The sequence below is a fragment of the Dendroctonus ponderosae genome, unplaced genomic scaffold, assembly GCF_020466585.1.
Source record: "Dendroctonus ponderosae isolate FM_Combo_2020 unplaced genomic scaffold, Dpon_F_20191213v2 Dpon_F_20191213_2, whole genome shotgun sequence".
Classification (NCBI taxonomy): domain Eukaryota; kingdom Metazoa; phylum Arthropoda; class Insecta; order Coleoptera; family Curculionidae; genus Dendroctonus; species Dendroctonus ponderosae.
Window position 1 is genome coordinate 15,740,552 of NW_026018165.1, and position 13,415 is coordinate 15,753,966.

At 34.6% G+C, this 13,415-nt stretch overlaps 1 protein-coding gene across 1 annotated transcript in view; it reads right to left on the reverse strand.

Moving 5' to 3' along the window:
• LOC109542188 overlaps positions 1–13,415 on the reverse strand; it is a gene marked incomplete at its 3' end in the record, with an annotated part of 41,635 nt that overhangs the window by 10,058 nt on the left and 18,162 nt on the right. Inside the window, 6 exon segments of the mRNA XM_048663625.1 lie at positions 2,678–2,810; positions 2,868–3,588; positions 3,695–3,835; positions 3,886–4,196; positions 6,592–6,882; positions 10,637–10,971. Coding sequence (XP_048519582.1) covers positions 2,678–2,810; positions 2,868–3,588; positions 3,695–3,835; positions 3,886–4,196; positions 6,592–6,882; positions 10,637–10,971 — 1,932 coding nt within the window.

A 13,415-nucleotide genomic window follows, 5' to 3' on the forward strand; every position in this document is an offset into this window, starting at 1 on the left:
TCTCGCTCTCACTAATATAAACAACTCCGCAGGATTGGTGTTGCTGAGCGTGGAAATTCGTTATAAACGGAAAGTGTATATACAACTAACCTAAAAAGTGATCGTTATATCCGGAAGTTCGTTATAACCAGTAAAAAAATGCGTTGGCCTTTATGGACGACGTTTCAATTAAAGGAGAAAAGTTTGTTTTAACCGAAAGTTCGCTACAACCGGGTTCATTATAAGCGGACTTTACTGTACGTTAAACCCCCGTAGTCATTAAAATAATGATCATCTGGAAATGTTGATAGATTTTGCTAGCAATCATTTCGAGAGTAGATAATGTGATACAAAATGTTTTTCTGCATAAATTAGTACGGTCGTGTTACATTTCGCATTCTCTTCTAATCTGACAATAAGACCAGATCGATGTCCTTGGCACCATCGGCAGAAATTACAGCACCTTTCCCTTAGCCTGTAATCATTAGGTTTGTGCACAAAATCAATTGTTTATTTCCGGAGTTATTGATCCACTTATTATAGAAAATAAAATAGTTTCGGTTGGACCAATTGCTTGTATTGTTTATTGCAATTAAGATAGCAAAAAATTGCATTTCAAAACTGATTGGTGTTGAAACATCCGATGCGAAAAAATGTTAACCATTCAGCCAGTAGCTATATGAAAAATCGGATTTTTTTCTCGCGGTTTATCTGCGAAGGCGCTAGATTATACCTTATCAAACTGCTACAATCGAAAATTGGCCTTACCAACAGTTTCATCATTTAGTTCATTCGATACGATTAACGAGTTACGATGGGCTTTCTGGATGGTGTGATGGAACATTTTCAACGGCTGGCTTCTTACGATGAAGCCAAATCTTTTCAAAAACTGCGTTACAACAACATGTTTTTTTGTGGGATGGAGACCTCGTACAAACTGATGATTCATGGAGAATTTTGAGACACAGAAATCGACTGAGAAAAGTGCCAATGGCTGGTTCCGACATGTCGATGATACCTTTTTTTATGACTTTTTTACTTTACGAAGACTTAGAAACTAGGCCTGGGCAACACTGTGTTGAGGAGTTGCGCTTTTGCGTTGATACCGTTCGGTGGGTTGGTGAATTATAATTTATCGCTCCTCACTGCACCGCACCTTGAATTGCGCTTGTGGAGAAATAAGTCTTGAAATCAGAACTTTCAAAGACGTTTTTAATTAGTTTAAATTTTGTTGGTTTCTTGGTTAAACAGTTTAATTTTTAAGTGACTTCTTCGCGGTTTTTTTGTTTAGTCAATATTTTTAGAAAAAAAAGATTAATTGCGTTATTAATTTCAGTTTTGGCGATGTGCCTTAATTACTGCAGCTGAATGAAATTAAGACAAATTTAAATGGCTCTAATTTAAAATTAAATTTTAAAAATCCGGCGCTTGGAGCGTTTTTCGTTAAGTTGTTCAATTCCGGTAAGTTGGAACGTGTAATTTGCCTTTGGAAATTTTGCCATTCTAACAATAAACAAACTGAAAACGAACTGCCAAGTCAATCATGATTTATTGAAAAGCGAATAATTAAATGATTAAATAATCATGTTTATTCTGTAGTTCGGTGTCTTTTTTGCTACCGACATGGGACGAAATTAGTCAATATTCGCATTCTTAGATGGGAAATTTAGAATAGTTATGGCCCTTATGCCAAGTGCGGTAGTTTGTGAAAGTATAGTGAACTTCTTGAAGATTAATGGGTAGCAAATGGAGGATAGGGCGCCCGCTTACAAAAAGCTGTAAGAATGATCTCTAATCTATAAATCAGCTGGGTATCATCATATGGGTATGTACATCGTATGGGTTCCAGTTTTATGTAAAAAAGTCAAGAGTTTTTGGTTTGCCTGATTTTTTTTTAATTGCGAAAACGATAAAAACTTGTCGCCACCTTTTTTGACGTTGCTGAAAAGCCATTTGGGCCACGGAGTTTGTGTCTATATTACTGGATAGAGAATTGGTAACTCGATTCAGTTATAACAACGTGCGTGAATAAACTCTGATGTATTTGTCGTAAAAAGTGCCGCACAAAATTTGAATATCAGAAATTTAGATGCAAGTTTACCCCAAAATTTTATTTAAATTAGAAAAAGTCTCCTGCATAATCACAATCTTTCAAAGTTTCTACTGGCTTTCCTTTTGAAGTTGGACTTTTTTTAATGAGGAATATGCAGTTGCTCGCAAAATTCAGGATTTAAGGCGATTGTGAAGATTTGAAGGAATAGTTTTTTATTATTCGAGTGTACGTCATTTTACAATTTTTCAATATTGAATCCATTAACAGATCCGGAGAAATATATTTTTTATTCCGGTGCATATTGGAATCTGATTGCCTTTGAACTGAGTTGAATAAAGCAAAATTCTTTAGGATATAAGTACGGGTAAAACATGGAATTCTATATTTGATATTATTTTACAAAACATACTTAAGCAGCGCTTCTGGTCAACTATGAATTGAAATGATTATTTCAAGTACCAAATTTAAAATACTTCAATGCAGAGATAAAAACAAACTGGTTAAAAATATATATTTTGCCTGATTGCACTTTGTTCAATCAGTCAATAAATTGATTGCTAAAACGTTATTTTCATTTATGTTTATTATATCAACTTTTATTGCTCAGAACGATTAAATATTCATTTTAAGGGAAACATTACTTACGATAGTGAATTCAAAATTTCGTTTGATGCAAATTCTAGCAGCAGTGAAGTGTTTGCGATTTTCAAAGCTTGCTTATTGGCTTTGCTAAATGATGCAGCTATCCCATGAGATGACTTAGGATCAACTCCACCGACTGCAATAGAAATAGACATAGAAATTGTGGTCTATTTTCAAATAGGTCAATATTTACCTGTGCTCCAAACTTGGTATTCCATCTTTTTCCTTTGCAAAACTTTCTGCTCAGCTTTAGCTAGAGCATGCATCAACAGTTCTTCACTGACGTCCACTTTTGGGTCCATTTCGGCCCATTCAGCCAATTGGGGCAACGCATATTGATCACATAAAATCCTTTCATTTAGAAACTGATCTTCCACAACAAACGCTTTTGGTTGTATTTTGCCCAAATCATCTGTGTTGATACACAATAAGCCTGCCAATGTAATCTTTTTAATTTCTTTCAGTTGAGCCGTTGTGAGTGAACTGGGAGGCAAATCGTTTTCATACCAGAACCGATCACTTTTTTTAAGAAGAACAAACTGACGTGTTAATAAACAATTGAGCGTTCTGCCGACTATAGACCCAGGAAGGGGCGTCTCTAGTAAAACTCCTGGGAGTAGATCAATATGCTCAGTTTTATTGTATAAATAGCGCAAGGCTTTTACGTATTCAGGTTTGATGCCATACGATTTCAAGTCGTCAAATTTCGGATACTTGGAGAACGTTTTATTGCTGCAGAACTCCAACACTGTAATGTAGCCAGGAATGCCATGATCTCTACCCATGTGTACGAACAACCCTGAAGTATCCCAGTCTTTTCGTAATGGCACTGATATATGCATGCTGGGATTCTGAGCTGGTTCGGTGATGAGAATATCAATCATTTCAGCGAACGTTTCAGCGGTTTTATTATTCTGTAAAATGCTAACCATTAGTCCCATTGCCGCTTCACGTTTCAACGATTGTCTAAGCTTTCAGCATCTGCTGAGAAACTTACACCTAATAGGTAGTCGTACTTACCAAGCTGCTGGGCAACATAGACAGAAGAGCTGGAAGTGCTGTTAACGCAACTTCATTAAATATTCCGGCTCTTCTTGAACTGGAATATTTTGAAAACCGACCATGTGGTCTCAAGCTAAGGTCCGAGTTCACTATTGATTCCTAAAAAAGTTCACTCGATGCAAATTGCAACTAATGTCAGCTTCACTTACTTGTCCTAAAACAATAGGCAAAAATTCATTGTAGGTGATATGTTGAACTTCGGAAATGACAATCCTGCGGCTTTCCAAAAATATGTCCTCATCATTCCAATGTTTATTCAGCATTGCTAAATTTATCGCAATTCGGTTATGCTCTCTTAGAATTGCCGAATAAAGCGCATTTGTTTGGCAAGGAAAGCAAGCTGATATGTTTACCAAGCCATTATCGTATGTCCGAAGAACTTGTAATTCGGTATCCGTATTGCCATACACGGCTGAGCCGTCTAAGAAGCAGGACGCTAGATTCATCTGATTGCGATACTCTGAAAAATTAGGTGACAAAATCAAGCTATGTTAAATGTACTTGAGAAAACCTTAAAAACTTTAGACATTTTATTTCTTTGGTTCTCTTGTCATCAATTTTGATTCCAGTTCCAGTCGAATATGATATCAAAGATCAAAGTATTTCGGGTTTATAAAGAAAATTTGCTAGAGCGTGTACGAGCGATATCACCGAAAGGAAGAAAACCCAAGAGTACTGACGTCACTAGGTCTGATTCGCATTGTAAGTAGGCCAAGTACATTTATACAGTAGGTGGCGACTGTTGCTTTTTGTTAGTGATTGATTAGGGTTGTTATTAATTGCAGGCAATAAAGATTGACATTTTAAAATTGTTTTTAGATTTATTTGAAGGGCCATTTATTAATAATATTTCAAAAATTTCTTCAAAATTTCAGAATTTTCCAGCTTTAGCCAAGTTACTTCTTCTAAATGCTCAATTGTCTAAAGTTTCACTTAAAAATGCTGACAATCTTAAGGTATTTTCCGCGAAAAATTATGAAATAAATTTCGTCGCTTTGTAAAAAGTTTTGAAACTTACCAGGTTCGAATTTGTAACAAAAATCAAATAATTTTCTATCAAAAAACGAACAGAATAAGCGAAAGTTTACAACACATTATTAGGAAATCTGGTCGCTTCCGTACCTCTCAAGACTGTAGAGTTTGTTGAAAAAATGTGGTTTTTCAGTTTTCCCTGAATTTTTTTGTTTTGCTTTCTACTCAAAAACGCTCTATTTTGCAGAGTTTCACTTTAAAATACCGACGATCTGGAGGTATTTTACGCGAAAAATATAAATTTGAAGTTCGAAAAGATAAATTTATAGCTTTGTWAAAATTTTACAAAACCTTTTTTTYCCTCCCGTTATTCCCCGAAAACCATTAAGTTTTCTACAAAACCGATGACAAAAAAAGTTTTCAATCGAAAACACAAAAAAACATTATTTTCTGAYGATTTTCTTCTTGTCTCACAATAATGGGGTCTTTTCAAACAAAAATTTCAAAATTAATTTTGCTAGAAAATTCGCCTCATTCATCGGTTTACAGGAAACTTTAGAAAACCCATCTCAGCTTCGAATTTGGGACAAAAACCAAATAATGTTATTCAGTTTTTTACCGAAAGTAATTTAGGATCTCTTGAAGAAACGGCCAGAAAGCAAAAGTTAACAAAAACTTCGCCAACACGATTTTTTAAGTTTATTTAAATTTTCAGGTCATTCCAGTTTTAACAAAGTTTTTACTAAGCAATTATTTGTACGCAAAAATCACATTATTTTTTAGTTTTACTGGAAATACTGACAATCTTCGGATATTTTCTGTGAAAAATTATAAGATACATTTTATTGGAACACTCGGCTCCTGAACAGCTTTGTAAATTAAGCTCCTTAATGGCTTAGCAAATATTTTTGAAAAACTTTTTGCAGCTTCCAATTATGGACAAAACACTAATAATAATTTCTGGGCCTTTTTCAAAAAAAATCCCTGAATTAAAAAAGCGAAAGTGTATAATCATTTATTTGGAAAACTTTTGAAAACTGGGGTTTCTTCACTTTTAAGTTAATATTTCTAAACAACACTGTCTCTAAACAGAAAAAACGCGTTTTTTTTAGGTTTTTTTAAATGACTTGTAAATCATTAACCGATGAGTTATGACTCGTTAACTCAGAGAGCGGCAACAACTCAATAGCGCAACTCAACACAGTGTTACCCAGTTTACAGTTTAGCAGCCCAGTATAAATCTCACAAGGTTATTAAATCAGAGGCAACACATTTAGAAAACTTTGCTAGGAGTGATACTGGGAACATTCAAAAACAGGTCGAATTCTTTTCGAAACTTTGCGACATTCGGTGAAACTTTTCTTGAAACTACGTAGTTTTCAAGACGATTCGAGTGATTTCAAACTGCCAATACATGGTCCAATCGAACGGATTTTTAATGAGCTTTATTGCTGTACGTACGAGTTAAGTAATAAAGGCTATTGAAAAGGTAGGTCGATTTGGTCATGCACATGTAGGTCTTCAAACTTTGAATTCACTCGAAACCTATTTTTTCTTGTTTCTAAAACATGAACTGTTAAGTTGTAACTGAAGTTAAAACGTTTGTGGCTAGTGAACGACGTTACTTAACGGAAAAGTTAGTCAGTTAAACCAAACATTGTAGAAAGCATGTAAATTCTTGAAAAGATTATTTGGGTATAAAATCTTGATATTCGAACAGTTGATCCATGTATACCCGGGTTATGTCGAGCGCTGGCCTACTTTGCGTGACGTCACATTTGCAGGGATTGAAAGGAGTTTGTTTTGAGGTCTGGACAATTTGATTTTCGAGCCTTTACTCTTGTGAGTGCGTCCTCAACATTTCAATATTTTACGTTACTTACTGAAATTGCAACTATCAACATCCATAGACGGCAAAGTCCTCATATATTCCTTACATTGCCCGTTTCCGAGATGTCCATAACATTCTTGATGAATCTCGTTATCCGCACAGCAATCCTCACTCTTTAGGTTGCCCGTCATAGCCAAATCGTGCAAAAGAAGCTCGCTCCATGCTCCAAGCAGAGCAGTAACTGATTCGTGCGATTGAACGGGAATAGACTGAAGAGTGGCGGAAACATCTAGAGGATTGGGAAGCGACTTTGTTGTTGATGAGCTTCTCGGCTGAGATTTTCCTGAAATCAAAATGATAATGTTAAGTTGTTTGCGGCGAATACAATTGATTGATATTAAAATATAAAATCATAGCAATGGGAAAGTGCATTATTTTGTACAGGGGGCGTTGCTATAAATGCATACTTTTTTGTCTTCGTAGTACACAAGCATTGCATCATTTTTTCTTGGGAAAGGAAAATTTATTTACGTATTAATTAATCTATTTATTACATTTTTATGTCAGAATTTAGAGAATTTTATATGCTTTAGAGCGAAATAAGATAAAAGAACGCTGGTGATAAATTCAAAGAAGTTATCCATCCAATGATGCGAAAATGACTCCTATCAGCCCACTTCCCATGGGTGGAGTAAGAAGCATTTTTAAAATATCTAATAAAACTCCCCGGAAAACTCCGGCAGAACTTTTGGAAAATACTTTGGCGCATAAAATTTTTGACGCAAAATACCCAAAAAGAACGTTTTCAAAAGATGAATCGGCCTCAACCATACACAAATACCCTTTAAGAATAAAGCGTCATAAAAAATAGGACATATTTAAAATTTGGATCACGCTGTAAAAAAAAATTTTACATCAAAAAGAGCGCAATTGAAAATATTAATCAAAGTGTCCGAGCATATTTCCGAAAAAAAATCGGTCTTTAATTTACTGAATTGATTCCAAAATACACACGCGCACTATACAGGGTGATTCAAAATTGGCGTCATTCTTCTGGAGGTGTTGTCTGGGGGAAAAATAGGAAAAAATATTAAAAACTGGAATATTTGCAAAAAACTAGATTAGAAGAATGGCAACAATGTTTTGAATTGAATAAATTTGTTGTGCTTAAAATATTTCACAATATGAATTCGAACATGCCTCCACTCGTGCAAAGATATTGAAATCCTACACTGTTTACGTGTGTGATTGTGGGAGACCAAAACATAATGGGTTCTAGCAATGTAATTAATTGAGATATTCAAATTATTGCCCCGTGAATTTGATTGACAAAATAACAAATTGTAAAACATACAAATTGATCACTATAGCCAAATAACATGATCTGGGCATTTTACAAATTACTTGTCGTTTCATCTATTAGCTTCGGGTCATTTACATATAAAGCAGGTATTTTCCGATTGTTAATGATAGAGAATCTCTGGATCCGGGTAGTAAAGGGACGGTGTTGCCTAATTTAACATTTCGTTCTTTATAAATATACTTGTTAAACAGGTAATTTTTCAAATAAGTTTTTTATACATTTCACTTACTGTGTTTTTACTTCCGTACTTTAGTATTTGCCACCGGTTTCTAATGTGTCTATCTTTGAGTGAAAATTAAAAACAGTTTTCAACCATTTCAGTATTCGTGAATTTAAAGCAAGTTTGCTATTAATTACACTACGAATGCACTATTTCCATTTACTTCAAAATACCACAGCAGCGGACTACCAGATCGTCAACAATAAATAAATTGACCTTTAGAAAAACATCTGGGGAATAATCTCCTGAAAATTATAGATCAATGTAGCACGTGAGCTTCGTCAAGGTAAACACGAAGAAATCTTAAAACGTATTCTTTAGGCAGCCAACTGTATAATGTTCATTGTGCAATAGTAATGTTTTCGCGAAGAAAATAATCTAGCTAAAATTTGTATCCTTTAACTTGGAAGTAGCAACATGGAATTGCTTGTACTAAATCATTACGGACTCGTATATATGTTCTCTCTATAGCCAGTATAATGACGAATGGTCTAATTAACTTAAATTTTAACATACGAATGTTTTAAGATTACTCTTAAACCATCTGTCAATTAGGTCAATTGCAATGCGGCTTTTAACAGTGGGGCAATGAGTTAATAGAGGCAATACAAACATATGATTTAGTACAGATGGGCTGCCTCAGAATGTATTTGTGAAAATGGTACATTTGTAGATTTTTACATATTTTTTAACCCTGAACAAGTAATAAAATACGCCTGTGTGAATGGTCAAACGTGCAAAGCAGAGTTTTAGGACTTTACGTTATCGGAAATACTTGTTGGAAATAAACTAAAAACAATATTTTAGAGAAAACTTAGTTTTGCGAACAAAAGTTTATTGCCTCGAAAATGTTTACACCAACATATTTAAATAATTTTGATCGAGGTAAATTGATTGTGATTGGCGGCCCCATCGATGACCTGCATGAACGGTCGAATATCACAGGTGTTCACCTCTTTTTGTGACTTCTTTTTCTGATAAGATCGCATAAAAATTTACATTCAAAGGCTACGCGAATAAACTACTAAAACCACATTTGAATATATTGAAAATATTAAACAGTCTCTAAATAGTAGAAATCTGTTTAAGACATATTCTTATTTAGTAGATGTGTTAAGTACATATTTTTTCTAACAGTACTTAAATATTCTATTATAAAAGAGTTATTGAAGTATATATGTGATTGAAATGATAAAAACTCGGAACATAATTTTGTGGATGAAGCGAAATTAATTAAAAAAAGTTTTACCTGAAGGGAAGCCAAAAAAACCCGTTTGACTCGACCTTTAATCTTGATAATGTCAGCCGTGACGTAAACCGCTGGCGGCCTACGTCAGTAGATGGCCTAGGCCACGCCCCCTCTCTCGTCGGTGCAAAGATCAGCCAGCACCAATCAGAGCAAGGGAGCACGAATCTGACTAGTCAGTTTGAGTCAGTTGAGTTTGTTTTGTTAAGGGACAAAATCCTCATAAAATATGGGTCGCTTATACAGGGCTTATATATACGCGCGCGATTATATGCTCTAACTTGTGTAAGGTTTCGCGTGAGGACAGAGGTAGAGTTCAGATTTGTAGTGTCATGATTTGACATGACAATTAGACAAATGAGGTTTTTTCAAAACTTATAAATTTTCCTACATAACATAAAAATTAGTAGTACCAAGTGTATTATAAATGTGCATACTTTGGATGGAAATCAAACTTCACCCCTGCTGAATCACTCAATATATTAAATTAACAGTATTTCTAACAAAGTCTGGAAATATGTATATAAAAAAAATGTGTGGCGGAGCTGAGGTAGACGCGACTTAACGTTTCTTCCTGGGTGACAATATTTTTTTGGTACTCCAAAACCTGTTTAAGAACCCAAAAATAGTTTTCATCGAAATACCATACTTGTTTAGACTAATTATAATAAAAACATTTAAAATTCCGCTTCGGTTGACTTATAAAATAATTTACGGTCATTCATATTTTTATGAGTTTTGAATTCTACAAGTGACCGTATATTTAAATTGTTGCCCTTGAAAAGCGTAATTTACGATTGGTGGTGAACTGATTATCAAATGTATTACCAAACTTGAGAATTTATCCAAGTAAACATTCCCATTACCGAACGCTACACTCTCAAGCAGTACATTAAAATTTCCATTCCGGATATTTGTTCATGTGAGGAGGATACAATACTGCGAAAATGCAAAAAACAAACAGGTCAATCATCTATCTTCACAAAATCCTGGTAGCAAGGTCGGTAAGCAGACAATAACACGCTGCTTCTTAATGAATACTAATTACAATAGACTTGCTCAAGTCTTCATCGACATAACCATTTGTTCATTACTTAATTAATTGTTACGGATTAACTGGTAGAAATGTACGGAAATTATGAAAAACTTTGCTTGTCTGTCCTTGACCTAGGCTATGAAGCTAACAGTGAAGCGGAACTGCGAACATTTTATAGCCAGCGTACGCTAAATGAAAAATGAACGTATAAGAACTCAAAAAAAGTACTCACTATCGGCATATTCCGCATCTACAAGTCTCAGGAATGGAGCTCCACGAGTACCCCAACTGGGATGTCTCACATTATTACACTCTCCATTGGTAGACCTGAACTTGCTTGGTGGACATGGTACCGAGTCATCAGATTGTTCACATTCTTGGATCGTTGGTAGATTTCCTTTCTCTGCATTTAAAGCCAATCTCACCTTCGTCCGTAAATCTTCAGGTAGAGGCCGCAAGTATGAAGTCAAATCGAAATTTTTCTCAATCAATGTTGAATTGCCTCCTGTGAGATTTGTGATCGACAGGATGGAAATTATCCAGAGGGTTGTACCCATAAAACGAAACCTGCAAAAATATATACATTTAGTATGGAAACTTGTGCCGCTATTCGCTTATACATTCTCGTATAATCAGTTTCCTAATATAACAGCAGAATATCATCAACGCAACGTAACTAACTAGAAGGTTTTAAGATAAACGAATAAATCCTGGGAAATATTGAACATCAACAATACTCGGAAGCTGTAGTATTAAAGCCACGTCATTAAAATGTATTTCTAATGATTTCACAGGCAGGGTGAGATCATTATGCAGCAATAACCAACCGCAGGAAATGCACTCTAAAGATCTGCCGAGCTTTCCGCAAAAGGACCAACAAGACCAAACTTGCAGAATAGAGTGTAACAAAGCGCAGTTTTTCCCTTTATACCAACAATGTATTAGTAACAGTTATATATTTTTCTTGAATAGGTTCTGAACGACCAAAAAAAATGCTTGAACGACATTTTTTAAACCTGCTCTTGTAGTATCTGGGACATGTTAACAGGTAGTTGTTACATCTAAAGCCGCTGCTGTAATTCACCTATTCACAATTTGAAATACTATCAATTCGTCGTAACGAACGTCACACTTGTTTAAGTACTTATGGAATTATCAGCTAGAAAAATACAATATAAACAGGGTGATTCAAAATTGGCGTCATATATCACTCTTTTGCCCCAAAAAGGTTGGCAGCACTGACGACAAAGTGACAACGTTATCCTAACCTGGAACTATTTAGTTGCCACTTTCACTTTCTCAGTTTGGTGCTTACCGATGACCGATTTAAAAACATTGTTGCCGTCCTGATGAACATCTTTTTTTTGCAAATATCTCAGTTTTTAATACGGATTATTTTTTTACTATTTTTCCTGTACTCCCAAAACACTCCCTGACAACACCCCCAGAGGAATGACGTCAATTTTTAATCCCCTGTATAGATTATTTGAGGGTCAAGCTAAATATGGTTTTGTGAGGGTAACGTGAAACTATATCTTTCTCCTCTTTGCTTCTTCTGCTGTTTCACAAATTTTGAAATATTCTTGCATGACAATGTTAGCTCAAATTTATATGGCAACCACATTGAATTTATGAGCAGACGTTAGGATTTTCCCGTTTAATGTTATGATTTACCATAAATGTAAGGGGAGAAAGCTCGGTGAATTATTAATAATTAAATGGTAGATCTTTAAATCGATTTTATCATCGTGATTAATCGCAGCATTATGAATATCACTACTTCACATCTTATTATCTTAGTGAAGACATCTTGCAAATCCAGTATTTAGCGATTTTTGCGTAAAGCGAAATAGTGATCAAATTATGTCACTACAAACTATTATAAAGCTTACTGAAAACAAAATGACTAGGCCGATAAATAGACTGACCGTTCAAAATGAACTCTAACGTATTTAGCCTTGCGAATTATCAATGACCTTTTCGAATGTAAAGAAAATGTAATTACCTTTTTGAAACTCAATACCGTCCATAATTAAATTACCGATTCAATTCAATCAGTTGACGAATTTTGGAATGTAAAACTAATAAAAGTTACAATTTTTCCTGAAGTCCCTCTTCGAATTCTTCCTGTTTTTTGAAAAAACAACAAAACAAAAAATGTATGTATTTTATTTATACCCGAAACGATGAAAGTAAAATCTTTGACAAGTAAGTTATGAAGAGAGTTTACAAGAAAGAACAAAATTTACCTGCCACTTTTTCTCATTGATGGGGCTATTTTTCTCCATCGATTTTCTTTTACTGCAAAAAGTTTTTAATTTTCATCTTCGTAATCATAAATCGATGGATATTTTCAGGCCTCTTTAATTAAATTGTCATGCGTATGGTTCCGGTCTGCTACTAATATAAGAAAATTGATGGGTTTTCTTTTACTTCCAAATCAAATTCATTCCTGGGTTTTAGTCATTTATTGTTTCTATTTATCAATCAAAATACGTTTCGATGTATTTTTCCACCATCATCAGTTTTTCTAAAATAACAGATAGTTAAAAAATATGTTCATTAACTTAAAAAACAACCACAGTTCGTCAACAGCCCCATCATATCACACTTTTTTTAACTATCTGTTATTTTAGAAAATTAAAGACCATTAAAGGAGTAATTTGCGATCATCCGCGAGTCGCCAGTCGCACCACCTAAACCGTACCTTTAAGGATACGATAACCAAATAAAAAATGAGTAAGGTAGAAAATTATATAGTCGGATAAACACCAAAGATCTAATCTAAAATCGCGATCAAAACTACAAGTTATCGACGCCAAGAAACAACCGATGATAAATGTACAGCATTAATCTGCCATCATTTAAATCAATAAAAAAAACTAATTTCTCCAAGTGGATATAGAATTTCGAATTTTATATGGCGTTCGAGTTTACACCTTATTAGAACCAGTTTTGTGATCATCAAAGGTGAAATATCCTACTGCAGTCTGCTAAGAGGAAGCACGGTG